The sequence below is a fragment of the Ciconia boyciana genome, chromosome 2 (assembly GCF_034638445.1).
Source record: "Ciconia boyciana chromosome 2, ASM3463844v1, whole genome shotgun sequence".
NCBI lineage: Eukaryota > Metazoa > Chordata > Aves > Ciconiiformes > Ciconiidae > Ciconia > Ciconia boyciana.
This window is the reverse complement of record NC_132935.1, coordinates 121330693-121358519: the sequence shown is the minus strand read 5'-3', so window position 1 is coordinate 121358519 and position 27827 is coordinate 121330693. Positions and strand designations below refer to the sequence as shown.

General features: G+C 42.9%; 1 protein-coding gene and 1 long non-coding RNA gene across 2 annotated transcripts in view; one reads left to right on the top strand and one right to left on the bottom strand.

Annotated features, from left to right (window-relative positions):
* PIK3R4 (phosphoinositide-3-kinase regulatory subunit 4) overlaps window positions 1–3729 on the bottom strand; it is a 28905-nt gene extending 25176 nt beyond the window's left edge. The window contains exons 1-4 of the mRNA XM_072853861.1: window positions 3615–3729; window positions 2599–3381; window positions 1125–1258; window positions 374–956 (exon numbers count right to left, since the gene is read on the bottom strand). Coding sequence (XP_072709962.1) covers window positions 374–956; window positions 1125–1258; window positions 2599–3328 — 1447 coding nt within the window. The 5' untranslated portion in view covers window positions 3329–3381; window positions 3615–3729. The remainder of the gene's footprint in view (window positions 1–373; window positions 957–1124; window positions 1259–2598; window positions 3382–3614) is intronic.
* Window positions 3730–3766: 37 nt separating this feature from the next.
* On the top strand, window positions 3767–27827 carry LOC140648204 (uncharacterized). Its single transcript, XR_012041143.1, has 5 exons — window positions 3767–3910; window positions 5658–5861; window positions 19807–19987; window positions 23033–23083; window positions 24679–27827. It is a non-coding gene; the product is annotated as an uncharacterized lncRNA (long non-coding RNA).

Below are 27827 nucleotides of genomic sequence, written 5' to 3'. Positions count from 1 at the left end.
GCAAGTTGCTTTTACATGCAGAACTACAGAGAATAATTAATGTTAATTTTTAAAAAAGTTAATTCATCTAGCAGAGAGCAAGCACATTTTGTGGACTATTTAAAATGTAATTATTTACTTTGGGTACAGATCTACACTGGAAACTCATCTGTTAGTATAAGTCAACTCATTAATTATTAAGTTGCTGCCACCACCTGCACCAGTTAGCTTAAGTGAATACAGGTGTCTTTACCTGCAGTCATTTCTGAGACTTCTGGGGAGATTTACTGAAATAGAAACAGCAAGCTATGTGATGATTTTGAGCAGAGGAGAAAACAGTTACGGAAATACAGAAAAGCCCAAGATTTGGAGTTTTGACTGGATTTCCTCTTACCAGCATATGCAAGTCTGACGATGGTGGCTTCATCCTGGGCCAAGTGTGCAATGCCTGGCAGAATGTATTCTGGGTAAATGTTAATATCATTGCGTGGCACCTCTTTGACGAGAGCAAGAACTTTAGTTAGTGTCCTCACAGATTCTGCCCTCACCCTGGGCACAGAGTCGTTGCTGAAATGTAACAGATAAGGAGTAATACGATCCAGAAGAATCTCTACACTTAATCTTGGTGCTAAATGAAGAATCAGTTCCAAAGCAGCCAGTTTTGAATCACAGTATTTGAGAGTCTGTAAACAGGAAGTTATCACAGACACTAGAATAACCAGCCCATTCTCTTTTGTTTCTCCCTCGGCTTTCTCTGTGCGATCATGCCCACAGAGATTGTGAATGATGTTGTCCAGATCTTTACGTATGACCAAGATACGCTCATCTGCCGATACAAACGTTTCCTTGGCAAACTGGGCCATGTAAGGCTGAAGGAAAGTGTAAAATATTTCAGGAAATGCATTGTTACGTTGTTGTTTCAAATAATCTTCAGCTGCTAAACGTTTATCTGGCTCACGATGGACCATCTGAGTGACCTTGAGAAAGGCAGAAGTAGGAGGGAGCGGGAGAGAAAGATTAAAGGTTTAGACATTTGTAATACAAAATAAAAAAAACCCAAACAATAAGCAATTTGTCACCAAAGGAGGTGAAATAAACTACAAACAGACCACACAAATGGTTCTAATGCTGTAGTCCATCCTTACCAGTTCTCTGATACTGCAGTCTTCGATTTTGTTTAGGACTTGATCAGGGGAAAAGAGGCCATTTCTGTAAGCCAAAAGCTGAGATAAATCAAACAAGGGTACGCCTTCTGTGAAGAGCTCTGCTATTACACAGCCTGGGGAACAAAAATCAACAACAACAACAAAAGTCAAAGATGTCAGAGGATTATAAACAGACACTTTAACTTTGCTTTCTATATGCAGACAAGAACAAGCCCTATGTGACTCTTAGCTCGATTAAATGTAAGGCAAATGAGTTACCAAATTAACTTGCGGAAAGGAGATAGCATCTCGAGCTCCAAAAACTGGCTTTTACACTCGATCCCTGAAATATCTCCCAAGTATTTTGTTTCAAACATGCCAACAGCAGAGGAGTTTGCAATTAGGAAACATGAGGCAGCGACTTCAGCCACCTGCCAGCTGGAAAATACACCACCAGAAAAGGAACCCACATCACTGGTCACATGGAAGAAGAGTGCCAGTAAGTCAGCATGGATCAGGCAGTAGGTCAAAACTAAGCAGCCCTTTTACAGAAGGTAATGAAATAACCTCTATTTCCACAGTGATGCTGGGAGACAGCATATATTCACTCACACAAGCTCATAAGCACAGCGAGAAATAACATGATTGCTGAACACAGGACCCCCCCCCCCCCCCCGTTGTGTACGTGACACACATTCTCTTCAAAGGTCCCACTCCTGCAGTTTGCTCCCAACAGTCAGCATCTTGCTTTATCAGTGGAGTGCCCTGGAAGTTTGGTCATAAGAGCAGCTTATAAAATGAAGTAACCATTACTTTTAAATTCAGATTTTCAACCACTTTAAGGAAAAAAAAAAAAAAAGGCCAAACTTATGGCTTTCAAACTGCTCAAGACAAGCCCAAGACAGGCTCCCACAGTTGGACTCTATCAAGTATTTGCGAGTGGGACTATGACAAGAGCTTACTTAGTTATCCAACTTCCTGTCTCTCGGGAAAATGAAATGAGAAGGGACTTCTAAAGCCAATATTGCCAAATGGCACCAAAAGCTGGCTCAGTCCCCAGGCAGCTGGACCTTAGGTGAACCACTGACTGATTCCTCCTCTTGGGTCCCAAGAGGCATATGCTATGCACCCCCAGAACCTCAGCCACGAGAAGATGATGGCCTGTGGCCTACAGAACCATCTCCTTCCCCGGGCAGAGTTGAGTCATAACAGAAGAGTTTGTGATTTCCCTCCTCAGATAACATGGTGAGGCACTTAAGTTACGTCCCTTACTGTATGGTGTCTGTACTTTTTCTGTGAATGAATGTTTGGGGTTGGGTCTTATGCTTAAAAAAAGCAAGTTTTTCCACATGCTGTTCTCTAAGCCCACTGTAAAAAAAAGAACCAAAAAAAAAAGCACCCCCAAATAAGCTTTTCTGCACCGTGACACACAATCATAAACACCACACTGGTCTCTCCTGATGGCCCCAAGTACCTGCAGAAAAGATATCCATTGCACGTTTTAACTCCCCTCTTGTTCGCTGATTGCTATTTGCCAAGTCTACTAAAGGAGTTGAAGGGTCCCGCATGTTTTCCAACTCCGTAGCAAACATACTGCCATCGACAAAGCGCTCGGGAGCAATGTAACACGTTCTCCTCCGTGATGTGTCAAAGAAATAATTGAAGTCAGCGGGATTGTCTTCAGGAAGATAAGTTGGTTTAAAACTGGCAAAGTCAGTTAGAAGAACCCAGTTCCAGCTGGTCACCATTATATTCTCTGTTTTAATGTCCCCATGGCGGACTCCAGATTTGTGCGCTTGGTCCACCGCAGTAAGGATCTGGAAAGCGATCCACCTTTTTTCAATGTTGTTCAGGAATGGCCTAGTACTAATTCGATCATAAAGGTTGTCCCGTACGTACTGTCTGAAAAGCATTGCGGCCTTCTCTGACAGGGTCGCTTTCTGGAAGGGAAGGCAGTTCTGTGCCGAGTGTAACCTTATCTTCAGCTCCTCCAGCTCTTGCTTGTAGCTCGTCAGGGGTAAGGTGGGATCCTGAATGGCAAACACCTTCACGACCACCAGCCCCTCCCGGTGCTTGGCTCGGGCGACCTTGAAGAAGCGGGTGCTCCCCAGGCTCTTGTCGTATTCGAAGTCGTGGATGTCCGAGAAGTAGCTGTCCACCGAGAGGATCTGCGAGGGGGCGATGCCAGCCAGCTGGTTCCCCATGGCGCCACCTCCTCCCGGGCGCAGGCACCGCACCAGGGCTCTCCCGCGTCAGCCTGGGGAAAAACACAACGCGCATTTCACACAGCCCGCAGCGACGGCTTCACCCCGCTCCCCCCAGCCCCGCGCAGCGCGGCCCCCGCTCCCCCGGGCCCCCCGCCCCGAGCGGGCCCTGCCGCCGCGGCTCCCGCCCCTCCCCAGGCCCCGCCGCCGGGGCAGGGCTGCGCGGGACCGGGCCCAGGGGAGCGGGGCGCCCGGCGGCGGGGGTTCCCCCCCCCCCAGCACTCACCGGCGCGGCCCGACCGGCCCAGGCAGAGCCGGGACGCCCCAGCCCCGGCGGCGGGATGGAGCGAGGCGGGACCGAGGGCGGCGGAACCGGCACCATGAGGCGGGCGGGGGAAGGGGCGGTGCTGTGAGCTCACATCCTGCGCCGCCTGCGCGGCCGCGGGAGCGGGGCTGGTAGCCGTGTGGCCTGCGGGGCTGCTGCGCTGTCCCCGCAGCTTGTAAAGAAAGGAGTTTGGGAGTGATACTCGCCTCAGTGACGTAATTTCGGCTTTTGCTGTGATCTGGGCTGGTTATCTTCTGGTGAAGTGTTGTTGTTTTTTTTTTTGCTGGTTATATTCCCTGGAAGGGTTTCTTCTTGTTTTGTGCTTTGTAATGGGAAGAGGGGATGACAGTAGCAGTAACAGTGATGCGTTCAGGCAGTTTTTAAGTTATTTTTGTCTATTTGTTTAGCAACGTCAAGGAAGAGCTGAGGGGGGTACAGCCTATCTACTTTTGTGAGCTTGGTACTGACGCAGCGCAAGAAAGTGTTGGGAGGTCAGGTATGTTGGCAGAACAGGCCTTAGATGCATCAGTCAGGACCTTCTCTCGGCCGAGCAAACAGGAGAATAGCTGCCATGCTTCCTTCTCCTGATGCTTGCCGTTAGGTGCCTGTGGGGAGAAGGCTTGTTTAGATGACTTCACTACCAGGTCTTTCCTGAGAGGGTTTCATGTATCTGAAGTATGAGAAAAAAACTTTTCATAGCAAACTCGGAGTGAAACAAAAAGGGGGGTCTTTCTTATTGTTTGATCTGAAAGTGCTTGAGAGCAAGGAGAAGCCCAGGGCAGAGTTTGCTCATCCTTCCCTTTGCTTTTTGCCTTTCCCATGTTGTTTCTTTGCTACCTGTAACACATTACTAAAGAAGTGATGTTTGGGTCCCCTACACCAGTGCCTGTATGATCAAAACTTACCCAAAGATATGATTTACACCAGCCATGCACGAGGTCACTTAATCATGTTGTCACCAAAGTGGTTGGGGTTGTGCTAGCGAGGGCCTCCTGCCAGCAGGACTCTCCCACCAGCAGTCTACACCTGGAGGTTCAGCATGTCCCAGGGCAGAAATCTTAGCCCAGGCCTAGGGTTACGGTTAGGGCTAGGATGAGGGTGAGGAGAGTGAGAAGTAGGAAACCTATAGGCATTAGGTTGGTGTCTGGGCACAGTTCCTTCTAGAGTCGTAGCTTGCTGTTGTGCCCTTTCTTTCCCTTTGGGATGCCATGATCTGGACATAACTGTTCCACTCACAAGACCTTTACCTGGATGGCAGGCAGGGTATGCATCAAGTGCTGCCAAAGGGGATCTGGGAGAGAAGGAAAATAGAGTCAGTTTTCTGCTCTGCTCGTGGCTTGGCAGGTTGGCTTCATGCTATAACACTGATGCTCTTGACCCCCACTGTTTAGCTCCTGTCATAGCGGGTAGAGAAGGGAATGTGGAGTCGTGACTCCTGCGCTCCTTTTTTGACTTTGAAACGGACAGTAAGCTAATGGTGCCCTGTTCTGATCACTCCTAATCACCTAAAACTTCATCCCCTCCTTTTAGGGCATAACATGGGTGGGGACAGCTGTGTGGGGAGAAAACTGAGTGGCTGCTGGAAGTCTGTGGCTAAGTTGGACATTGATTGTCTTGTAAGTCAGTAAGTGGGTAATCAGAAAACCTCCATTGGCTTGTCTGCAAAACAACTATGTAGGGGTTACTCTCTCTAATGGAAAAAGTTAATGGATTTAAAGTAGAAAGATTTTCTCAGTTGAATCAGATGCATGGAGTACAAGTTCAGAATAAAGTATCTGAGGCTGTTTAGGAAGCATAAATCCCATGGAATTGACTTTAATTATGCTCTGGCTGTGCGTTCAGTGAAGAACAGAACCTGTATTTGTGCTACAACTTACTTCCTGCTCAAATTATTGAACCATGACTGTAGCTATAGCACCCCTTAAAAGGTTTTGAAACTGTCAGGGTTTGGTCAGAAGAAGGCCAGCCCACCCTGGTGATGTGCCTTTGGTGCTCTTTGAACAGGAAACACGTTACTGCTAGCAATGTAAGAGCCTACACCTCCCAAAACAGAGTGCACGAATGCTGACACTTCCCCTGTGACTGAGCACCCATCTCAGTTGTGAACGGACGCCAGAGACCGCAGAGTCAAGCTCCAGACTTGGCTGGAGAGGAGCATCTGTCAGCCCCTGTGGCTTAGCTGTGCTCTCCTCCCTTTGCTTGTAGGAGGTAAGTTTGGTTTTCAAAGGTAAGAAGGTAAGGCTTTATCATACTGAGGGCTTTTTGTAACTCCTGTAGGCAGACTGCTCCCAGCTAAGCCGTTATTTACTGCCTCCTAGCTAAGATGTATTGTCTATGCACACGGTTGTGCTGGGCTAGAGTTACAGTTCAAGCCAGTTTTTCAACCACTTGTCTTATGGTGAGAGCCTCTGCAGTGCTGCCAGGCATACAGCATGAGTGGGCAGAGGTGCTGAGACAAAAACAGTAGCACATTTTCATGCACTGTAATTGAAGTTAATTCTAGTTAAGCTAAACTGGCCACAACAAATGGAGAGGATGCATTTGTGCATATAGCAATAAAACAGAAAAAAGAGCGACTTGTGTGTATGCTCTCCTCCTCCCATTCCTCCCCTTCCTAAGTTATATACTGTTTAGCTGCTCCCCCAAATCGAAAACTAATAGAAGGGAAAACCTGTCATTTCATTGTTGCATCTTTGGTCCACATTTATTCAGATGTATACAGGAAGTAAAAAGAGACACTTACCAGTGGCTGTTGACCATGCTGAAGTTAATGGAAATGAATAAGCTGCCAAATACATTGCCATCTTTTCTCCCTGTTACCCAAATCTGATTCCCTTCTAAAGCAAACATCCATGGGTACCTGTGCAAACTGTTTTGCCTTTCATCATGTCTTGAAAACGTCAGAACTTCGTTGCTTCTACAGAGTTGAGCTTAGATGCAGAAAAGCAAAAACATTATGGTACCAGTAACCTCATTTCAATCATGGATGAGGATTGGAAATATCCTGGAAACTCACTGTGCTCAGTGCTGTGTCCTATGGACCTCCTGCCCCAGCACTAAGAATTTACCCCATATGTAGAAATGAGTGGGAGGGGGTCAACATGCACATTCTTTAAAAATAGCGGGTTGTCTGTAGCAGTGGGAAGAATTATGTCTATGAACCACAAAAAGTGCTAGTGCAAGTTAGGCAATGAAGGAAAAGATACTGAAAAAAACAGTGGGGCTGTTGTTTGGCAAGCTTAAAATCTTCATCATTGTGGAGTGTAGAACTGACCGAGAATGCCTAATGCAATGCTTATTAGCCTACTCTCCTATAGATAAAAGGCTCAAATTAATCACACTCAGACAGATTGTTTGTGCTTTGGGGTGTTTGTGTATGTGTCCCTTCCAACTCTTGAACCTACTAGCTGATTTCTGCCAAAGTTGAGAGAGATGCAGTTTCTAAAAATCAAATTTCTTAAAATGGGGAAGACAAAAAAAACCTCTGTAGGTGTCCTGGCTGGGCACCTGCTCTGACTTCCCAGGTTTTTGCTGACAGAGAATCCCCAGGGCAGACGGATCTTTTCCGTGTCTCAGCTGTGGGAAGAACTTCAAGGAAACATGAGCTCTTGTGGGACACCAGAGCTGATCAACCAGGAGAGACAACTCTGTAGGAAATCCCATTTCACTAATTCCAGGGCTTATGGAGGTATTAATGTTGTCTGAAACCAAAACTGCTTTGGAAGAAAAAAATAGATTTAATGAATCTCCATTCTAAAGCATCTTGGAATAAGAACAAAGCTTTTGAAGCTCCTGAATTCATACGTTTTACTGAAAAGGGCTTGGGAGGTTTTCATTTAAATGATTCTTTATGTCAGTGTTTTGGATAATTTTTTGCTTTTAAAAAGGCTTATTAATATATCAGTTTATCTGAATGGCGCTTTTTTCATTACTAATTTGTAAAGGAATTCAAGATTTGTGCATCTCACCCCGGATTAGTACATGTAAACATTTTAAAACCTTCTGCAGCACCATTCTGCTCTGTTAAACCTTCTGACAGTCTACCCTGCTGATTTAGCACGGCTTCACGACATGTGATATGGCAGTAATCCCAGGGACTTAAATGGGTGAGAGAAACAGTTTGTAGAATACTTTATTTAAAAGCACCTAAAGCAGGAGAATTGCCTGTAGTCTCCAGACTGACATACTGACAGATTTGTTCCCTAGTTATGTGCTAATCATTTTGGAATGAGAATCACTTGCCCCTGGATGCTTTTACCAAAGCAGCATGTACAAAATTAATTTCACAAAACTCAGCAAGAGACCATATGGAAGAGGAAAGTGATATTTATTTTAAACAAAGTTGATTTCAGACACTAACACGTGTTATGGATGTCACTCCCTTGCACTCCCACACTCCCACCACCACTTGGAAGCATCAAGACGTGTGTGATACTTTCATACGCACTTTTCTGTTAATGTTTCATTCAGGCCAAGTTTAGTATTTCTGATACAAATTTCTACAAGCCGCATAATAAGTTAAATTGTACTAGCATACACTCCTGCTGTTAGTTTATACTAGTACAATTTTCTTCTGCATCTGCAGCTACTTTTAACTTTGGGGGTTAAAAAGAGAAAGCAGGAAATGGTAAAACCAAGCTTGATTATACCCTAAACATACCTGTAAGCTGTTGAGAGTGCTTACCAACCACCTGCTTGCAGCGGGAGTAGGGCAGGAAGAATGTTTTGCTTTTTGTTTCAGAGAAAAATGGAAATTCACAGGGAGAAATTTCAGCCCATTTTGAGCTTCAAGTGAAAGTTTGGTAACTCTTTAACCTCAAGGACTAACGTATGTAATTTTCCCCCTTCCTACATTTGATTGCTCTGCCTGAGACTCAGAAATGGCTCTTCTGTATTAGCCACAAGTCAGGTAATGGCCATCTTTTCTTGGCCTGAGTCAGCTCCAGTGCCAGCCAAACACCTTACGCTCTTTTTAAAAATGTTTTAATTTTTTTTAAGACTATGACTATTTAGTCTTCCTTAGAAATCCTGGGTACAAAACCAAAACGGTGCTCTTAGGCAGTGCCTCCCTCGATACGTATTTCACGTGTCCTTCGAGAAAAATACCAGCCCTCTGCTAAATGCGCTGATCTTGGCAAGATCTGAACCTGCCGGTTCAGCCTCGGAGAGAGCCGAGCCCAGGCGTTAAGCCCGGCCCGGGCGTGCCCGCCGTCGCCGCGGGGTGGCAGCGCTGCCCCTCCGCGCTGCTCTCCCGGGCGGAGCCGGTGCTTCGCAGCAACCCCGGGGCTCAGGGGCCGCTCTCCCGGGAGGAGCCGGTGCTTCGCAGCAACCCCGGGGCTCAGGGGCCGCTCTCCCGGGAGGAGCCGGTGCTTCGCAGCAACCCCGGGGCTCAGGGGCCGCTCTCCCGGGAGGAGCCGGTGCTTCGCAGCAACCCCGGGGCTCAGGGGCTCCCATCTAGCTATGACCTCTCTGAAATGTTAAGTATTTCCAAGCGAGCAGATCTGCTGGAATCTTATTGTGTATGATGATGAGAATTTGGGAAGGACTAACAGGGTAGCTAGCACATTTTGGAAGTCTGTTTGTATAGGCAGATTTTATGGAAAGCGGAGACCTTCCGAAAACAATTATAATTCACCATTTCCAAGGCTTTGGCTTCCCATGCCCCACTTGTTCTTGTCTCAGCAGGAAATAATTTTACCAAAGACAGAGGGGACTGTTCAAGCATCTACTGACAAAAGGCTGAGTATTATATTGTAAATGCATCTGCTTATTAAATTATCCTTTGCTGGAATTTTAGAGGCAAAAGATAGCACAGAACTGGGGTTGAACATAACATTTCCAAGCAAAGAAGAGCAAGCAGGTCCTGGTTGCTGTGAAATCTGGATCAAATTAAAAGTGGTTCCTCTCTTGCAACGGAGATGATGATATGAGTGTGAGCTCTTTGAGAGCTCACTGAGATAACTGTGAGAGTTATCTGACTGTAAGCCTACTGAGATAACTCAGTTGTTAAGCAGAGTCAGCTTGCCTGGCACACAACTGGCAGGAGAATTGGAACGGCGACATCTGGGAAGGTGATGCAGGGCTGGGAACATCTGTTTGGCCAGTGGTGTTAGTTATGGGAATGTCAGGGAAGAGGACAGTGAAATAGTTATGGGCGGTCCCATAACTGGGTATGACAATTGCCCTCCCGACCCATGTGTGAGAGCAGCCACTGTGATAGTGGGTTTGTCCCCATGAGAAAAGAGCGAGAACAGAATCGCTGCTTTTCGTGATCTCCTCATGTAGACATACAGTATTAAAAACGGTGGCATCTTGTTCTTTCAGTGACAGCTTCCTGGCAGACAGAAGCAGTAATGTTTATACTGTGCTATCAAACAGTGCCCTTTTTCCTCCACTCTTACCCTTCCTCACTGAAACACTAAAATATCAGGGAAATCCACTCCTAGAGTCTTCTGTCTCGCTGGAGTCGGCAGTTATGTTTAGCTCTAAATCCCAGTCTGAAAACAACATCTAATATTGTCAAAGAATTTGATTATTCAAATTTGAGAGGAAAATGGTTGATTCAGGCACATCTTTAGTGAATGATCCATTATCAGATGCCTGGGATGGTTAGACATAGCAGATGCATAATTATGTACATCAGTGCAATATTAAGTTGTTAGTCATTCTTTATGGCAAAATACAAGCTAGTTTCTGGTTTTGATTAGCATCTCCATTACCTGCTCTCAGTAAACAGGTTGTTGGCTTCTTTTTTTTTAATAGAAATTTGCATGCATCTTCACCTTCCACATAATCTAGTTACCCAGCTGCTTTAATGTATGCTGCAACTAATAAATGAGCAGCTGCCATGGCTACTGTAGCCATACAAGTACAAAGAAAAGCTCTTCAGCTTTTAAGGAGTGGCTGGAGGCAGGTAATTAACCATGGTTTCACTTCTTGCACACAATGAGTGTGGAAAGAAACACACCGGGCTTCCCTGTGGGTTTTGCTTTTATGAGCACGTACTTCAAGGATTGCAACATCGCTGCCATTTCTGGGTACAGCAAGACAGTAAGAAAAAGCAAGGCTGAGTGCTACAACGCTCAGCAGAATCCTCTCTAGCAAATCCAGTTATAATTAAGCTGGCAGTAACAAAGGGGCCTTAAAAATAATAGCAGATTCATCTTTGGAGAACTTCCTTTTCCTGCTTCCTTGCCCCCATTTTCAGGCTTTTCTCCTTTGCTCTGTTCTCTCTACTGCTTCAAGAAAAGCACCTCTAATGCACCCAGGAGTGGGAGAGTGTTCACCAAAAGATTTTGCAACTTTTCTGAGCTCTTGGCTTTTTTCATATCCATGCATTGTCATTTATGCATCTTAATACGCTGGTCCTATATTTTTAAAGAATCCCTGATATTATAGAGCTATTAAAAAATCACTTTTTTAACATGCAGGGTAAATCACATTCTCCTATGTAGCAGATTATTATTTGGCTGTCAGCTCACAGGAAGAGGTCTGATTTCTGCCCACCAACTTCACTGGGAAGTTCTCGGTTGCCTATAACGAGGGTAAAATTGGGTCCAAGAGTGTTAAATTATATCTCTCCAGCACAGAAGAGCATACCCAGGTTTTCAGCCATATCACGCTATTTGCAAACACCAGTGAAATTCTTTTTTTGGTCTCACTGAGCCATGACAACATGATAGTCTCTTAGAGCTATAGATTGGATTTCAGGACAGAAATTGCTGCTACCAGCTAGTTTGAATTCTTGTAGAGAGAGGCAAAAATTCAGCCAGAAACTTGCTGCAAACCTGTACGTCCTGGTTGAGCTGTAGGCCAAGAATTGCAGCCTCTTTGTCTCAATAACAAAATAGTTACCAGGAAAGCTCCTGGTATTGGTTTATTGGAGGATATTTTCTCTCTGTCTCTCTCTCATGTCCCATTCAGAGCTTACTCTTCCTTACTTCACTCGTCTCTGAAATGCAAACCATTAGTGGTTGCTCTTTAAAGGACAACAATAATTTTAAGTTGCTATAAAATTAATCTGAAGCTGAAGTTGCATTTTCATTCATACTTTTACTGTTCGTCTAGTGTATTTTAAAGTGTTTGGGGCTTTGGGCCGAGCATTGGTATAAATCAGAATAAATACTTGGCTGACTTACTTGGGTATCTTCCTTCAGCAGTCTGTTTCTAGCTCACGGTTTGGCCTTCTTTGCAGCTGGGATACCTGTTTCTTTTCCTACCAGCTTTTTTTTTTTTTCTTTTACATCTTCTGTCTCAAGCAAAAAAAATCTTGGTTCAGCAGTCTAACATCTTACTTTGTGATTCCTCAACACTCTTTCCAGTCAAGAGTTTTCAAGCTTCTTTGACTTCTGACCCCGCAATCCACCTGTTTTTAAAAAATACTGCTTATTGCCTAACTTATGAAGTTCTCTATAATTCATTTTTCTGAGACAACAAATAAGAGTATGGTGATAACTGCTGGCATTGACTCACATTGCTGTTTGTGCCCAGCCTGCCTATCTGTTGACTTCAGTAAGGCTGCTAATGTAAGGTTTGCAAGCCTCCACAAGAAAGTATGCGCAGCTTCTTCTTATAGAGGCCCTTCTTTTAAAAATCCCTGTGGGTTAGAGTTTATCTCCCTTCTCTCCCCAGACCCCTTCTGATTCCCCAGCTGTGTTTTCTGTGGCCTCACTCCTAAGGCATATTTGAGCCTTGCATAATGCCTACCTGGAGAGGAAGGAAATAGTGATGACAGCCAGGTCCCTCAGTGGGCTGGGGAACTGAGTGCTCAACTTAAGAGGGGGAAATCAGCTTTTGTCCTTGGTCTCCACCATCCTCTTCTACATCAGCATCGACTGGTTTCCACCATCCTCTTCTACACCAGCGTTGACTGTGGGAGCCAACTTAGTAACTGGTGAGAAACTGCAGCTGACTTGGAGTGACTGGATGCCTCCAGAGGGGTTCAATTCTAGGTGTCCTCTGGGCTTCTGCAGTCTTTAAGAAGGCTGAGTAGGATGTTTTGTTGTCCTTCTGTAGCTTTTAACTGATTTATGTCTCTTTTAAACTTTGAGACAGTATTTGGGTAGCAAGTCAAGTGAAATAGTCCTCTTAGCATCTTTGGAAAATAATACTTTGAAGACCAGCAGAGAGCAACATAGTGGGAAAATATTTCCCATGGGACTTGCACGTTTTGGGGTGATTGTGTTTGCAGCCCTGGATCGTTTAGAGAATCTTTCAGCATGCATGCTGTAGACCACCAGAAAAAAAATGCAAAATTAGAAGCTAAATAACTGGATTTTCTACTGTGGTAGCATCCACTGGCCAACCAATACAGTCACTTTGAAAAACAGCGTATCACAACTCATCCTGGTCAAGATCTGAGTAGTGAAAGAATAGTGAGAGTGAGCTGGGAGGGTAGGCATCGCATCTACATGGCTCAGTGCTGGCAAACTCGCTCCAGATATGAGACTGGAAAGAGACCTCAAGCTCCTCTTGGGCCATACTTTTGCTGCGAAGCCAACTGATGGCAAAAATACAGGAGGAAGGACCACTTGGGGAGTTATGGCAGATAATAAAGAAACATGCCTTTGTAAGGAAATGCCTCTTCTTTGCACCACGAAGCCAGGCACAATCCTTGTCCTTGTGCTCTTTGAATACAGGGACAGCTTCTGCCTCCTACAAGAGCAGGGTTGACCATCTCAAAACACTTGCAGAGGAGCAAAGCACAGGCAAGGCCCACTCTCCCCCATCTGCTGCAGCTCAGCTGGCACGGCAGCACTGTATGAGGAAAACATATTTTCTTCCTTCAGTAAAAAGCCCATTGCATTAGAAGCATCAGGATGAATTCTGCTATGCTTCCATTTTAAACTAATTGTGTATTGGGGTATACACAAGATAATTTTAAAGCAAGATTTTTCATTCCCAGCCTGCAAAAGATGCCATTTTCCAGCTGCTAGAAAACATCATGAGCTGATCCTGTAATGAACTCTCTCATGTAAGAATTGCCTCATTACCATTAAATGTTGCCAGCTCTTAGATTTGTGTTCTGCTTCATAAATTCCAAAAAGCAGCTCAATATATTTAGGAGCTATTTCCCTGTTTTAAAAGGAACCAGAGTCTATTCCAGGACCCAAGCCAGATCCCTTACAGTTTAAATGAAGACAGATTGCCATGAGCTTATTTCAAAAGATGAAGAAAAAGTCTTTGCAGAGCAATTTCTTTTTTTTCCTTTTTTTTTTTTCTTTTTTTTAAGGAACAAGAACTTGTGCTTTTTGTGGTTTTGAAGAACAGTGAATAAGCCCAGCAAGATTACACTATCGTATGTGTCCACTAGTCAAGTATTAACATTATAATCAATTTTTTTCCCTTGGCAGAAGGCAATAAAGGGCCAGAATCCATTCTCCCTGATTCTTTATACCAACTCCATAGGGTTCAATTCAGTCCAAACCAAGGTGGAGCTGCTTTGGAGGGACTAACGATGAGGTCTGGAGGATTTCTCCCTTCAGTTGTTAATTTGAATATAATCTAGGTCAATGTTGACCACTTTAGGTCAGCTCTGTGTTGCCTGACTTCTGTAAAACAATGCAAATTAAATCATGATGGGTGGTTACTGCAACTTTTCACTTTTATTGGCAGCCTGAAGTACTGAATAGGAAAAAGAGGCAATTTTCTTTTCTTACCTAGAAAGGTATAGGCAGAGCAGCACAACAAATGTGTACTGTTATTCTTGTTGCATATGCCCATAAGAAATAGAATGGAATTTGCTACGGGCTGCAAAAGTACTTCACAAAAATAAATTCACCAAGGAGAATATCAGTTCTGAACTGTGGACCTTACAAATATCTGGGAAATCTGCCTGGGCAACACAGTATGTTGGTTCTTAGTGGACAGTGTTACATGCATGTTGGATTTAACTTATAAATCTTTCCCAAAGGAGCTGGAGAATGGAAAAAAACTATAATGCAGTTGGGCATTTGTCATTTTCCATTAAAAACTGGCTGCTTCCAGCATGTCCAGGCAGATTTAAACAGATGAAAGGGTCAACTAAACAATGATTGTACATAAATTAAGACATGAGAGCTTCCAGTAATTTATTTTATTTATTAAAATGCTGCTGTGATTTTGACTTTGAGAAAGGAAGTGCCTTAGAAGGATCAGAAGACAGTATCCCATGGCAAACAACCAAAATTGGATGAGTTCAAAGATGCAAGAGGATATGTATTCAGTCTGATCAAGGGAGAACATGCAGCTGTGTCCTAATAAAAAGAAATAATTGAATTTATTTGATCTCCTAGGGTTTTTTCCTTCAAAATCTATGCAAGAGAGCATTTTTTAATGCTGCAACTTGTTTTTTTCATAATGCCTTTCAAAACAAGACCTAGTGTCAAGAACCCCTTCTTTTCCAGCATTAGCACTGACATTTGGCTATTAGCGTGTTCATTACATAGGATCCTTCCTGCACTGCTCCTGGAGAACTGCAAAGCAGTTGGGACAGCAGACCAGCCTGGAAGGCCATGGCTGGACCTGGACTATGGGTTTCCCGTGCTTATTGGGTAGAGGTGTACAGAGGGGGAAAGCGCTGGGTCTGACATGACAGTGCCAAAAGAACAGACTAGACTAGACTTCTAGTGTAGTTAATGCTTGCATCAGCAAACCATTGGACTCTCTACAGGGACTTCTTTTATTATCTGAACCCAAAATGCAATTTTACTTGTCATGTCCTGATTAGAATTATAGCACACTGAAATTCCAAGTGTGGATATATAAAAAATTTAACCGTTGTACCCTATTCAGTCATCTCTTGCTGTTCCTCTCAGTTGAAAAAAAGTGGGTTTTCTTCCACATTTTCCTCAGAAAACCTGTTAACAATTATCATTTCTTATTGCAAGAAGGGCTGAAAAATTTGGCATCTGAATATCATCACCTTATGGCATGTTGTACCTGAGCAAAAGCTTACCCACACACTTCACAAAAGCAGAGTCCATGGGAGGAACAGTTGTAGCACTTTGAAGTGCTATTTATGCTGTCAGTTCTCTTTCCACAAATGTTTTTAAATCACGGATTTAAATTAAGCATTCACATTAATCACTCTCAAACTAATCAGTGAATCAATTCCAAATCTGTCAGCCAGTCAGTGTTGATACAAGATTTGCTGCATGTATACTCCCAAATTTTGTTTGCACAGTATTTTATTGCAAATATAAAAAGGCAAATGCAGTTGTCAATTATGAATGAAATCAAAATACAGTAAACTGAAGAACAAAACTGGTGTATATACCCTCAGCAACCTGTCAGTATGGACAAAACTACCTGTGAGTTGACATCTAGTACTTATTTGCTAGATCTTCTTGTAAATAATAAATCACCTTTTCTTTCTGCAAACAACATGAACCGTGTTCATCGCCTGAGATTCTTTACATTATTAACAGCTTGGCAGGGAGTTCAGAAACTCAGCTGAAGAAAATATTCAGGAGATCCTATATAGTTTATATTAAGATTCCATGCTGATCTTCTGTACGTATGCCTTCCTATTTTACTAGAAAGTTTCCATAGTTTTGTATTAGACAGGAAAGTCATGCTTTTCTACTTCTTTGGGGCACTTCCATACTGTAAGTATTCTGAAATATGATTTGAGTAACAAGAATCATAGAATCATTGAATGGTTTGAGTTGGAAGGGACCTTTAAAGATCATCTAGTCCAACCCTCTGCCATGGGCAGAGACATCTTCCACTAGATCAAGTTGCTCAAGGCCCCACCCAACCTGGCCTTGAGCACTTCCAATGATGGGGTATCCACAACTTCTCTGGGCAACCTGTTCCAGTGCCTCACCACCCTCATTGTAAAAAATGTCTTCCTCATATCCAATCTAAATCTTCCCTCTTTCAGTTTAAAACCGTTGCCCCTTGTCCTATCACTACAGGAAGGCTGGAATCTTTTTTACTCAAGTAATGCATACAGTTTGCTGTGTACTTTAGAAAGTAAGAGATTTCTATCAGTGCTGTTACGCTTTTACAGCTTCTGGAGCTGATGTGCCAAGGTGTAAATTTCTTCTCAGGAGCAGTCTGGCTCAACATGGGTCCTAAAAGAAGCCATGGCAAAACAAGGGAAGAAAGACGAAAGGCTCAGGTGCAAAGACCATACAGCCAACTCCCAAGTGACTGGAGAGCTTGAGTACAAAATAATCCTATTCCTCCTCTGAAGACAGTAACACACAGAAATCTGTCTTTGTAGCTAAAGCTGGTTACTTTCTAGCCTCGACATGCTTCAAAAAATTATTTCTATGATGTAGTCAACAATAACAGGCCATTAACTGATGAAAGCAGTGGTACCTTAAGAGCCTCACTGAGTGATGCGGAGCTGGGCCTGCATGTTTACTCCAAAAAGTGCCAAAAGACAGGATGTCCCTGTGTAGGAAGGAAATTCTATATCCTCACTGGAACAGTTTAGTATCTATGAAAGAAGAAAAGAACTCTGAGGTTCAAGAAGCACAAAACAAAGTCTTGATGATGTAGCCCTTTCTCCCAGTCTTTTTTGTTACCTGAAATACACCTTCGCAAATTAGAAACTTGCTAGTAACGATTTTCTTCTGCATAAAACCCCTACTAATGGGTTCTATTTTGTTATTTGTTCGCCTGGGCTGGCCAAGAGTATGCGGGGCAGAGTGTGCAGCACAGCCCCCTGCTTTCGGAACGGAGAAGTGGGGAATACAGAGGATTGCTGAGGCAGGGAGAAAACTCAGCAGGAAAGGGTTTGTGTTCAGGCACAGACCTCATGCCTTTTTCTTGGAGCTGTAGTGAGCATGGGGAGGGTGGGCATGGAAGGTGGGGACAATGACACAGGCAGGGTTTTATTGCAGTTCATCCACTTCATCTTTGGCCATAGCGGTAGAAACCCTCTCACCTCATGCTTTCAGTACAAGAGCCAGGGTCCTGAGCACACTGGGGCAGGCGTAGGTGTTTCAAGAAAGATGAGGACCATCCTGTTCTTGCACACCCTAAAAATCTCCACAGGAAGAGCCAGGTTTGGCTTTAGGCCTTGAAATTCCAAGCTGCTGAAACTAAAGCTACTCATTAACTGTTCATTAATTCCTTTCTAGAAGTAATTTATTCTTCTTCCCTTTTTATATCTCTTCCTCTGTTTTTGTGGCATGAAGATAACCTGCAGGGATAAATGGAAATGGGGTTTGTGCCCTTATTTCTAGAGTGATTTGGGTTGGTGGTGCATTGCTGGAAAAAACAGCCGTCCTAGCTGCTAGGCAATTTTAATAATGATTTAGACACTTTTCCCTTATTTATTGTGGACTTCTTTCTTTTCTTAGTTTCTTATTTTATTTTCCTTAATCTAAACATCCAGTTTATAGATGTATAATCATTTAATGTGAACAAAACATAGATTTCTTCCAACAGTGATTTGTAACAGTGATACAAAATTTAAAAGGAAGAAAAGCAGTCTGATACACTAAGGAACGTATAATATCTGCAACATATCTTCTTCATTGCTCTAACCTATACTCTCCAACATAAAAGCTTTGCTTTTCTAACTGAAAGACCTGCAGAAACACCACACCTGCACATTTGATTAGCTAAAGCTAAGCAAATCTGAACGTTAATTCAGTAGAATCCTCTGAACTGGTAGACAGCCAACTCAATTAAACAGCTATCCTGATAAGGAGAGGCAAAAATGCTTCTGAAAAGACTCGCCATGGCATAAAGTACCCACCAAAGTAAAACTACAGCAATAAGGAGATTATTCACAGCATTTAGTTTTTCTTTGGCATTTATTTCCTTATTATTACTGGAATCTCTGTTTGTGATGGAAGTGAAGTTTGGCATTTCACACTGATTTAAGAGCTTGCTAATACTTAACGCCCTGTGTCACTGACTGAATATATCCCTGTTAAGCAGTTTCACTGTCATTAAGTATAATTGTGCTAAATTAGCATCCATGGAGATGTCCCGGTTAAAAGGTTTTTACTATACCAGCAATTGTATACCAATAACATAATCCTGGCATGAAAAAATCCTGAGCAATAGCTAAGAGAAGGAATTTGTAGTTGCTCTTCAGAGCAGCAGGCAGGGAAGTGCCTCCACACCAGCATCTCCTGGGGCAGGAAAGATTGCTTTTCTCAGCTAAGTCAGCAAAATGGTCATGGTCCCTGAGCATTGCTATTTGATACAGGTGTTTCTCTAAAAGAGATGCGTGACCATTGCAGACCAAGGTTTGGCAGAATCCTGATTTTCAGAGCGCTCGGCTCCCTTGCTGAGTGGAAATTATCTGCAATGCTGGTGTGTCTCTGGCTTCCTCTGAGCACTATGCACAAGAACAGTTTGCCATACAAATTCTTCAAACGATCCTCTTAAGAATTAATGTTGGAAGAAGGCTTTTTCCTTTTTGAGCTGTTATGCTTAACATCTAATTAGCCCATGGTGTCAAGGCTAACACGGTAATTCTGTAGGCCAGACATTTCTCATGAGGAGTAAGGAATAATTTAAAACAGTCATTAGGAGCTGCATGGTCTTGAAAATATAAATTATTTTCACTTTATCTATCACTTTAGATAATTGTGCTACAGCATTCCTTCCAATTTAGTGCTCATTTCTGGAGTTACTAGGTAAAATAACAAGCTGACATCTGTACTGTATAATATGTTTGATTACCTGTATGCAGAAAGTGGCCAAAGAACAATTTCAGATAACCAAGTGATTTGATGCTTGAGGGAATTTTCAATATAATTAATCAACATCTGGGGACATTAACCTGTTTGCTTAAGAAGCATTTTTGGTTAATTGAGGTTCACAAACTAAGGTTACATAGAATGCAGAGCAACCTTTAGTTCAGCCTTGAAGCCTTGCACTGAAGGGTGTTTCAGAGGATTATTTGAAAAAATGTTTTTCATATCTAATAATTTGCCTCTTAACCATCCTTAATCACTTGCCATTTGATTATCTTTCATCTCATGTCCAGTAAGCTAAACTGACAGAAAATTATCTTCCTTTTTTATATAAAAGGAAGCGTAAGAGTTGGTCCTTACCTACATACAGAGAATCTTTGAGTAACAAATCTTTGCTTCCAGTAGTGCTGAAGCATGTTAAAGTATTATTAATTCATATTCATGTGCACACAACAAACAAACATATATTCTGAAACTATACTGATATAATCTATCTTTCACAGCCTGCTTCAGTCAAAGCACCAGGACTGTGTTAGACAGGAAGGAAAAATGAAATCCAGAAGGAGGAATCTCCACTGATCATGCCTCTTCCCAGCTTCTAGACATTCAAACCCAGATACCTGCAATCAAGAACTTCATACATGATTTTGACAATTAAGCAAAAAAAGTGATGGACTTTCTCAGGTAACCAGGCAAGATGAGCTGTATTGTCTGGAGAGTAAGGGGTTTGGTTTTATAGCACAATATTGCCTCCCAGAGATGACTGTTTATGCTACTTTTACTGCATTGTTACAGGAATAATATTACCATATAGCAAATTGCTTTTTCACCAGCAGCACCTACCTCCTACGTACCACACCTTCATTTGCACTTCTTGGCAACTCTTGCATGGCAGCATGCAGATCCCTATGTTGGCCTGGCATACCAGATGGGACGCCTTGGCTTGTGCTTAAGACTAGAAGGCAGGTTTTGTAACATTTTGCTGCACATTTTCATGTGCTAGTAACAGGAGCACGTGATCCCTAATTCCTGAGGTACAGCATCACTCCTACTCCCATGCCAAGCCTTTTCTGAACAGGCTCGGCCAGTTTTGCAACTGCAACAGTCATTTTTCTCTGATACCTATGGACAGGGACTAGAATAATACTGTCAAACCGCCTTTCGGATCTTGTCGGTAAAGAAGGATCTGCAAATGTGAAAGGCTAGTATCATAATATCTTCTAACGCCATAGTATCATATATTGCTAGTTCCTGGGTATTTGTTTTAACATCCTAGTAGCACAACATTTCTTTAGACTTTCAGGGCAGTTTTGAGTAAGGTCATTAAAATTGTCTAAGGAGCCAAGGACTTTCAATATTGCATTCTTTTATGTTTAGTTTTTAATTATTCCTTGTTTAATTCTCTCTGACAATTAGTGCTCTTTTCCAGCAAAGAATGAAAGAACATGAGTTATACATGATTTTTATATTATGTTCATTTTCTTAAGAAATTGCTGAATGAACGAATCACAGGGTCCACATTTTGACCAACGGATTACTCAGTCAACTCAACTGACCACTAGATTGGTCCATGTGTCGCTCATGGAAGTTGTGTAATTTCCATCCCTGAAAGTCTTTGGTTACAGGGCAAACAAATGCTGTGAGGAATAACATACACAAAAGTTAGGACAGAGCAATAGTCTATGTCAGTGTTTCTCAGCCTTTTTTAGTTGAAGAACAAGCCAAACTTTAAGCAAAGAAAGATATATCTTATTTGGTTTTGTCATAATTGTTTTCTTGTATAACTAAACAACACGTGGGCTGAAATGGGATCATTCGTGCTTTAATTTTTTTACTGTCATTTTTATTCATTTGTTCGCTTATATTTGGCTGTATATTTTGCTAACATTATGGGTTTTAAATCATTCAGTAAATGTGCCATCTAAGATCTGATGAGCCAGTGGTGGAAGCATTCAACTAGACAACTTCTACAGGTCCTTTCTATCCATTTGCGTTACAACTCGTTGATATGTAGGCATTTGCAAGTAGGTGTTCCCTGGCACCCAGCTTGCATCACTCACTCTAGACTAAGGATGCGAGATCTTCTGCATTCCTCTGGTCCTTTTACACACACTGTTAAGCTACCAGGGCAAACAGAAATGTTTACTGCTACTGTCTGCAGTCCATTCATCCAAATTTCATTATTTCCATGACCTTTCTTGTAGTAGCTGTGTGTAATGTTTGTAAAAGCAGCAAATTTTGAGGCAAGGGATTTGTCTATAATTTCTCATTTACTTCTAGCTGTTTTATTTCTCATGAAAGGTCCCGATTGACAAAATGAAGTGTAATCTGTTTAAAGACCAGCCAAGATAGATGCTGCTTTACAGCTAATATTTTGTGAGGTTTTTGTGAACTCCGAGTCAGTATGAATGTCAGCATGGGAAATATATTTAATCTTTCTGCACAGCTGTTTTTATCAACCTTCTCCTCAACCATTAATAAAAAGCTGATAAAGCTCTCAGGGGAACTTGCCATGATGCATACTGAAATTGGTTTGTCCAGCCTGTCCCTTCTGTTGCCTAGTGAAAGGTTAATGCTTTAAATTGGTCAGAGAGTTTGAGAAGACTTGGAAAAATTCAGGAGTGGTTACACAGGTGGTAAGAGGTCTGACCTTAGCCCACCATCTCACGTGAAATGAGAACACAACTCATTTCACGAGAAGCAAGACCACTTTTTTAATGGTGGGCTGCATTTTGTGATTTGCTAATTTATATCAATAGCTCAGCTGCTCCAGATGGAAACTCCGACTCACAACCTGGGGGGCTGCAGGTGAAGTGAGGGCAAAGCACTTCCCACCCGTCTGCAAGCTCCAAAAGGAGGCTGTAAGCAGAGTAACTTGGTAAATGCTATTCTGGACTAATGCTTTAAAAAGGGCTGAAAACCTTCTCTCAGTAAAATTGATAAGGGCATTTCCATTATTTTCAGTACAATCAGAATTTCATGCTGAAGAGGGAGGAATGTAATTTCAGAGTGACTACCATGACAGTAGAGACCATATGCCCATGATTTACCTAGAAAGTTATTTTTCTAGTGCCTGGGAATTTCTGTTTTTCATTTCAGTCAAAATTACTCTGTGTTTGTTGACAATATTTATTCATGACACATTGCTCTGCAGGATGGTCTTTGTTTGCTGTGTTTACCTGCCAGAAGTGACTCGGTCAGACAGTTGTGCCATTGGGTAAATGATATTTAGGTTAAAATGTTTGAATGGTCCTTGTGGCTGGAAGAGCATGTGAGTGTTGCTGATAGTTGTTCATTGTGTCCGTTTTAGAACTTAAAAGATACTGAGGGAGTGCTTCAGTTCTGAAAATGCTTTTAAGTGAAAAAAGGATAGTATTGTAAGTGAACTTTTGTATCGGTGTTTTGTGACCTTGAAAATGGTATCACAAGAATGACAAGTGTTTTCCTGTGAATTTATGGCCACGTTCATAAATGGCATCCTATAGTATCCCAGTGTAAACCCTTAGAAGCCCGACATGACTTTATTGGAGGTACTCTGGATTTACATCAGAGCAAATTCACTGGAAAGTGTCCTCTGATACCTCCAGTTTGAACTTTCATGTTATTTTATAATTCAGTACGGTAGTTATACAAAGGGGCTTTAATGTCAGCTGTAGAAACTAAAGCCTTTTGTTTGCAGCCAAGATGTAACGTGCAGTGCTCTTGTAAAATGCCTGTTTTGCCTTCTAGTGTCCCTTCAGCTTTTGGTAGAGAGGATCACAGCTGAATCTAAGAATGGAGGTAAGGCTTGGTTTTCATGCTTTTCGCAGAAAATGCATGTGGTAAACGCTCCTCTTAACAACTGTGCTTCATCTGTGCTACCTGTATGTACACGCTCATCACCGGACAAAATACATGAGGTAATTTTGCAGTGGATGGCAAGTGGCTGAAAGACGGAAACAAGCACACCTTGTAATTTAATACTAGACATTTGGAATGATTTGTTTTAAATGTTTAATAACAGATGCAACTTGCAACTATTTATTAGATCCTTAGAGCACTGCAGGTTTGTTTAATATCCCAGCTAGTCAGTGTAACCATTCTGTGGTTACTGAGTGGTTATTTACCGGGAAGATGGGGAGGCAACAAGAAGAATGAGAGTCCAGGTAGCAGGTCTGGGAGACAAACATGTCTATTCTGTCTGTGTCCTACACCATATGTAGGAAATGCTCAAATAGCTCAGTTACCAAACCTTTAATAGTTAAAAGTTAGAATCTAGGCCAGTGGGCAGAAAATGTTTTTATATATGGCTATTCTATCATCAATATGCAATGAATTAGTGGTGGCAAAATCCACTTTATAGAACACCAATGTTCACTTCATCATAGTGGCCGTGACAAGACTGACTGGGTACTGGGACTTAAAGAACCTCTTACCCTTGGGTGAGATTTGGCCTGTATTTCCAGCTGCCTGAGCTTCATGTCTTGTGATAAGAGAACTCCTTGCAAATGCATTGGGTAAATTATGCACAAATACTCTACCTGAGACACAAATATGGATATAAAGACTGCTTTCCTTTTCACCAAAAGTGCTTGTTTCTATCCCCACAACCTTCTCCTATCTCACACAGTACCTTTATTTTATTTCCATTAACGGGCACTCCATGCACCCGTTTAATCAAGGGAATGAAATAACCCAGTACTGTTGAATCAAATTCTGATATAGTAAAAATAAATGCAGTTGTTTCCTATAAGCAGGCTTCCCAGGTGGTTAACTGACAGTTTAGGCAAATGTTATTTTCTTGCACTGTTAACAATTTTTTGTTAAGTAAGTGTGTCATAATGCATTTATTTACAGAATCTTAACATTATATTGACAGCAGGGAGTATAGTGCACTTTTTGTAAAGTCAGTTTGAAGATTGTTATTTAAAGCAGGATCAAAGACAAAGAAGATAGGGACTTAGCTCCCATGAGGTGATAAGGGAAATTGCATTGAGGCAACAGAGCAAGAGGTTAGCTTTCTGCACTCTGGAATGGAGAGATAGGAGAAGCAAAAGGGAACAGCAGTAAAGCGTGGGGTAATGGCATCGTGTTATTTCATGGAATGCCCTGGAAAAACAAATGGAAGGAGAATAGTATTATGTCTTACACATGCACTCTAAGCCTCTACAGGGTGTGACTGAATGACCCATGTGCTGAAGATGGGCTTTAAATAGAAAAATGGGGGGAAGAGAGCGGTGAGATGCCCTGTTAACTCCAGTAGTGACACCCCTAACTCCACTAGAAACCCTATCTTGAAATGATCTCCTGAGAGCATGAAATGTAACTCTTTATTCTCCCACCCAAAAATCATAGCAGGTCAAGAGCATTCAATAACTTGATTGTTCTGTGTACAGGAAGCCCTTGAGGTGACTCTTGCAAGGAAAACCCTGAAATGGAGGCATGAGGAAAATGGAGGCTTCCTTTTTCATCACTGTTTTAAAGCCAGCAGAGCACGACTGGCATCAGCTTTCTGCATCAGATGGGAAAGTGGGTATCTTCTCTTACAAGATAAGTTGCTGTTGGAGAGCAGCAACAGCCTGAAGTTGCTTGGAGCAACTCGAGATAGGCTGGAAGTGCGCTGTATGTGACGCCTTAAGCTGGGCCCTATGGCATATACGCCCAGCTAGCTTTCGCAGTGAGCTCTCAAGAGCACTGTTTGAAAACCACTCCTTCAATCAAATGCATGTAATGCCAAGAAAAAATATTCAGGGATGGAGCGAGTTTTCCTGCACTTCAAAAGGCAATGTGACAAAGGTATAACAGCGCAGTATCCTAATCCCCAGTGTGCACATTCCCATTGCAGAGACATAGGGAAAAGTCCCTGTGTTTGCTACCAGCAGTGGATGATATCATTCGGCTGATGTCCCAGATCTGTCCCAGTTCTGCAACGTTACTTCTCAAATTTTTTCCATAATCCATAAAGTTAGCGAGCATTTCCCAGTTACATGCTGCATTGAATAATCCAAATACAGCATTTGTATGGTAATTTTCTTTTCTGACTGACATTGTGTACTGTTTCTCTATAATGAAAACTCGATTGAGTTTGGAAACAGCATTTGTGCATATTCGATGTATCATATTGATCATAACGGGGAGAAAGCCAAGAGAAGGCCTTCTCCATAGAAACGCAAGGTTACAGTGGGAATGCCGAGTCTTCTCTCAGTGATAAGTGGCACTGACACTGAGATTGCTCTGCTTGTTTATTCTCTGGAAGTATCTCTATACAATAAAATTTTTACTAACATGCCCTTTACTTTCCTTTTTAATCTGCTCAACATTTTGGCTGCCAGATTTGACAAAAACCAAACACATTGTATCATTTCTTCCCAAGAGTCCTTTTACTGGTATCTCTAAGCCTGAAATTTTATATTTGCATGTGAACACAGTAGTATCAAATCAGTCAAAGCAACTGGTACTTCTATAGCTATACCAGATCAAGGTCTGTTCTCAGTTACCCATACGAGTTCAGCAGTAATTTAGCTACACATATGTATAGTTTTTGCTTTTTAGAGTGATTCATAAAGGAATTTGACAGACAGAGGAAAGCTAAGAAGGGGAGCTCATTGCTACAGGATGGTGTAGGTGCCAGCAGTTTATATGGGCTCTTAGAGGAATTAGACAAATTCATGCATGAAAAATTCATCTGGGCTGTTACACCTAAAGGCACCACTTCTGGTGCAGGAAATCCTTGACCTGCAGATTGCTGGAAGCTGATGAAAGTACCCCGGGGAAGCGACGCTATGTGCCTGCTCCGCTCTTAGTCGGTTCTTTGTGCATCTGCTACAAGCCATTGCAGGAAGCAGGTCTCAGTGGACAGGTACTCTGACCGGGTACGGCTGCTCTTATGAATCGCTTAAGGCAAATGGTGGGACCTACAAAGAGAACCCCCAGGACTGTAACTTGTGATACAAGAACACGACAATACTCCTTCCGTTTGGCAGGAATGGGTGAGGACAGTCTCTCACCTCATGTCAGGGTCCTGAGGGCAGGGCATCCCCCACCTGGGGGTTTGGGTTTGGCTGCCTGGGCTCAGGGCCAGTCTGGTGCCCTGTGGTGCAGGTGGTGGTGTTAGGGAGAGAGCTGGGAGGACTCAGTGAGGTCCCTCCCCACCTCCTGTTCGCCCAGGATCTGGTTTTAAGCTCAGGCTCTGGCTCCTTGGGTCCCAACCAATCTACATTGCAACCACATCACGGCCATGCCCATGCTTGGCTGTGGACCCTGCTGATGCACGCACTGACCCTGACCCATGAACTAGCTTCCCAGCCTGACCCCGGACCTGCCTCATCACCCATGGCCTTGTCCGATGCCCTGGGCTCCAGGCTGTGCCTGGCTGCCCCCTTCCAGCCTGCCCTGCTCCCTCCATGAGGGCAGCAGAATAGGCCCCGGCTGGTGACGCCATGCCTTCCCAGCCCGCAGATCCCCCATGGCTCACAGCTACTGATCTCAGCTTTGTATCTCACTCCTTTGCTGTGCCACTCCAATGTCTGTAACCCACTCTGAGGTCTGATAGGCCATGACCAGGTCGTTGACCCAGTCTGTGATCCATTGACCACTGAGCATGGAGTAGGTGATGAACGGTTGGTGTTTTGTGCACCTGTCTTTTGGGCACCTTTAGCTCTGGGGCACAGGCACACACCCCAGCTGTCACCCCCCATCACATTGCCTGCTTGCCTCTCTGCCATGTGAATCTAGCACATGTGGTCCCACACACTGGAAGAAAAAGTGATAGGTCTGACAGTAATATTATGCTCGATCACGCAGCATCGTGAATCTTATAATTCAGTTACATCTTCACAAAGATTCTCTAACAATAATTTATAAGGTTGAAGGTTACCGTGCCAAACACAAAGGTTAGGGGTATGTATGGACATAGCTGCTCGATGAACTCCAGCAACGATGGTAAAGTGACTAAGGCATGTCTTGCCCAGGGTCCGTAGAAGAAGTTTGCCAGGGGTTTCTTTTGACTTCAGACAGGAGAAGATAATAAAATGGCCTGGGCTGGAACATGGCTTATGGCACACTTGTGGCCATAAGCTAGGATAATGGCTAGGATAACTAGGATATATAAGCTAGGATAACTCCAGCTACCAACAGATTGTCTATCAACATATGCAGTGTTCAGAGTTGAGAGAAGTTAATAGCACAGCATACTCTGCAATTGGAATCTGTTCATCTAATTTGCCTCATGAGACAGAAAATCAGTGGCAGGTTTTCTCTTCCTGCCTTCCTTGAGAATTCAGTGTCAAAGGAAGCTAGTGTCAAACAGCCCTGATGAATGATCATTTCTGTGCACAAAACACATAATTCAAGTTTCATTGCCCTTTCCTGTCAACAAGTTTCAGTGCTGTTGGGGAAGGACCATTTCTATGTTACCTTCCACCTCTGCTAGAATTGAACCATGTCCAGGCTCAGGATGAGAAAGTATATATAGCAAATCATTTAGACAAATTGCTTCCCTCAGTAAAGCATCAACTTATATTAACAAAACTTTTAAATGTTTAGT